The following is a 2,427-nucleotide window of genomic DNA, read 5'->3' as shown; positions in this document are numbered from 1 at the left end:
AGGCCTGAAGTCGTGTCCCCACTGGCTACAGCAATGGACCTCATCCACCGCAATGCGCGTGAGCCTTCCCGCTTGGTAAGCTTTCTCCAACTTGGACATAAACATCTTGCTTTTGGCAATCTTCTCTGGAGTCACGTAAACCAGTTTGAGCTGGGAATTGCCAGCCAACATTTCAGCGTGGACCCACTTCACGTGCTCCTGTCCAGAGGAAGAAGGAAAAAAACCACAGTGAGAAGAACAAGGAGATGCTTGGATCTGCAGCTGATTACGAAATCACTTAATCCTGTACTAATTACGGGTCACGTCCGCAATCACATCTCCCAGGCAGACGGCCTCTGCTAAAGGCAAAAAAATGTAGCGATAACGTGGCTCCCAAACATTTATAGAAACTATCTCCACATTTTGGCATAGCTTGCTACCTGCATCCACTGAGAAAGAAGAGTAGAAAAAGAGTTGGTCTTTATACCCCACTTTTCTTTAGCTTAACATGTCTCAAAGTGGCTTACAATCGCCTTCCCTTCTTCCCCACACAACAGGCACCCTGTGAGGTAGGTGGGGCTGAAAGAGTGCTGAGAGAACTGTGATTGCCCTGGGTCACCTAGCAGGCTTCACGTGGAAGAAGAAGAGAAGAGCAGGTTTTTATAACCCACTTTCCTCTACCCTAAGGCATCTCAAAGCGGCTCACAATCGCTTTCCCTTCTTCTCCCCATAACAGGCACCTTGTGGAATAGGTGGGGCTGACAGGGTTCTGAGAGAACTGTGACTGGCCCAAGGTCACCCAGCAGGCTTCATGGGGAGGAAGAAGAAGAGAAGAAGAGTAGGTTTTTATACCCCAATTTTCTCTACCTTAAGGAGTCTCAAAGTGGCTTACAATAGCCTTGAAGACCAGAGATGCCGCCATCACCAAAGACCATCTTGCTATGAAGCACTTATTTATTTATTGTTATATATAATTGCTGCTATGTTTTTATTGTTTTATGGATTTTATGTATGGGCTGATGCCCTCTGTAAGCCGCCCTGAGCCCGCTTGTGGGGAGGGCGGGGTAAAAATACCTAAATAAATAAATAAAATAAATAAACAAATTATACAACACATCCTGCCTAGGGCTACACATACAATGAAGGGTGTGTGTGTGTGACTGGCCTAACAGACACCCTCTGACGAAGTCTTTGTTGTTCTTAATCTTTCTGCGGGAGGTATTTCAATCCGCCGGCGGCAACTTCCTGGCGCAGGTCTTCTGGCGCGGGTCTTCTCTTTAGTTGCTCCGATTCCACGGGCTTGGGCGAAGGCGCATCAGCGTGTACTCCTGCTGCGGCCTCTGTCCGATAGGCTCCAGCCTGTTGCGTCGCCCCGCCTCCGCGCTCCATCAGCCCAGCCTCGCTCAATTCGCCATCGCCATGTTCTTCGCCGCCACTACTCCGCTGCTCTGCCACCACGAAGGACGGGTGCCCCCCCCCCGCTCTAAGAGCAGGTACCCATTTTGTCTACTTGCCCTTTAACGGGCTTTTGAGCCGCTGGGTGGACGGGCGACAGGCATATCATGGACAGGCGACTGCATAGGATGAATGTCCAAGCATTTGTGGGGGGAAACAAGGTGAACCATTCATAGCTGTTCCCCAACATGATGATAGTAAAGACTCTCGCCTCCAAGTCCAACCCTCTTATCCACTGCTTTTCGTTACTGAGCCTCTCATCCAGCCAGTGTGGTGTGGTGGTGAAGAGTGTCAGACTAGTAATCTGGAAGACCCAGGTTCGAATCTCCACTCCTGCCATGGAAGCTCACTGGGTGACCTCGGGCCAGTCACACTCTCTCCGCCTTAACCTACCTCTCAGGGTTGTTGTGAAAATAAAACGAAGGAGAGGAGAATGATGGAAGCCACTTGGTGTCCCCATTACGGGAGAAAGGCAGGGTATAAATGAATTAAATAAATAAATAAATGACTAAGAACATCAGAAGAGCCCTGCTGTATGAGACCAGTGGCCCATCTAGTCCAGCATCCTGTCTCACGCAGTGGCCAGCCAGTTCCTGTGGAGGGTCAACAACAGGGCATAGAGACCGAGGCCTTCCCCTGATGTTGCCTCCTGGCTCTGGGATTCAGAGGAATAGTGCCTCTGCATGTGGAGAGCCAGTCTGGTGTAGTGGTTAGGAGTGCAGACTCTAATCTGGGAGAACCAGGTTTGATTCCCCACTCCTCCACTTGCACCTGCTGGGTGACCTTGGGCAAGCCATAGTTCTGACAAGAGCTGTCCTTGAAAAAGAGCAGTTTCTGTCAGAGTTCTCTCAGCCCCACCTACCTCACAGGGTGTCTGTTGTGGGGAGGGGAAGGGAAAGGAGTTTGTAAGCCACTCTGAGACCCCGAGTGAAGGGCAGGGTATAAATCCAATCTCTTCTTTTTAATCACCATGGATAGCATGGAAACTCACAC

The 2,427-nt window shown here is 50.1% G+C and overlaps 1 protein-coding gene across 1 annotated transcript in view; it reads right to left on the bottom strand.

Annotated features, from left to right (window-relative positions):
* Nucleotides 1–2,427, bottom strand: part of RECQL (RecQ helicase-like) — a 32,226-nt gene that overhangs the window by 19,344 nt on the left and 10,455 nt on the right. The window contains exon 7 of the mRNA XM_015422386.1: nt 1–198. Coding sequence (XP_015277872.1) covers nt 1–198 — 198 coding nt within the window. The remainder of the gene's footprint in view (nt 199–2,427) is intronic.

This window comes from Gekko japonicus, unplaced genomic scaffold, assembly GCF_001447785.1.
Source record: "Gekko japonicus isolate JY-2015 unplaced genomic scaffold, Gekko_japonicus_V1.1 scaffold995, whole genome shotgun sequence".
Taxonomy (NCBI): Eukaryota; Metazoa; Chordata; class Lepidosauria; order Squamata; family Gekkonidae; genus Gekko; species Gekko japonicus.
This window is presented reverse-complemented; position numbering and strand designations above follow the sequence as displayed.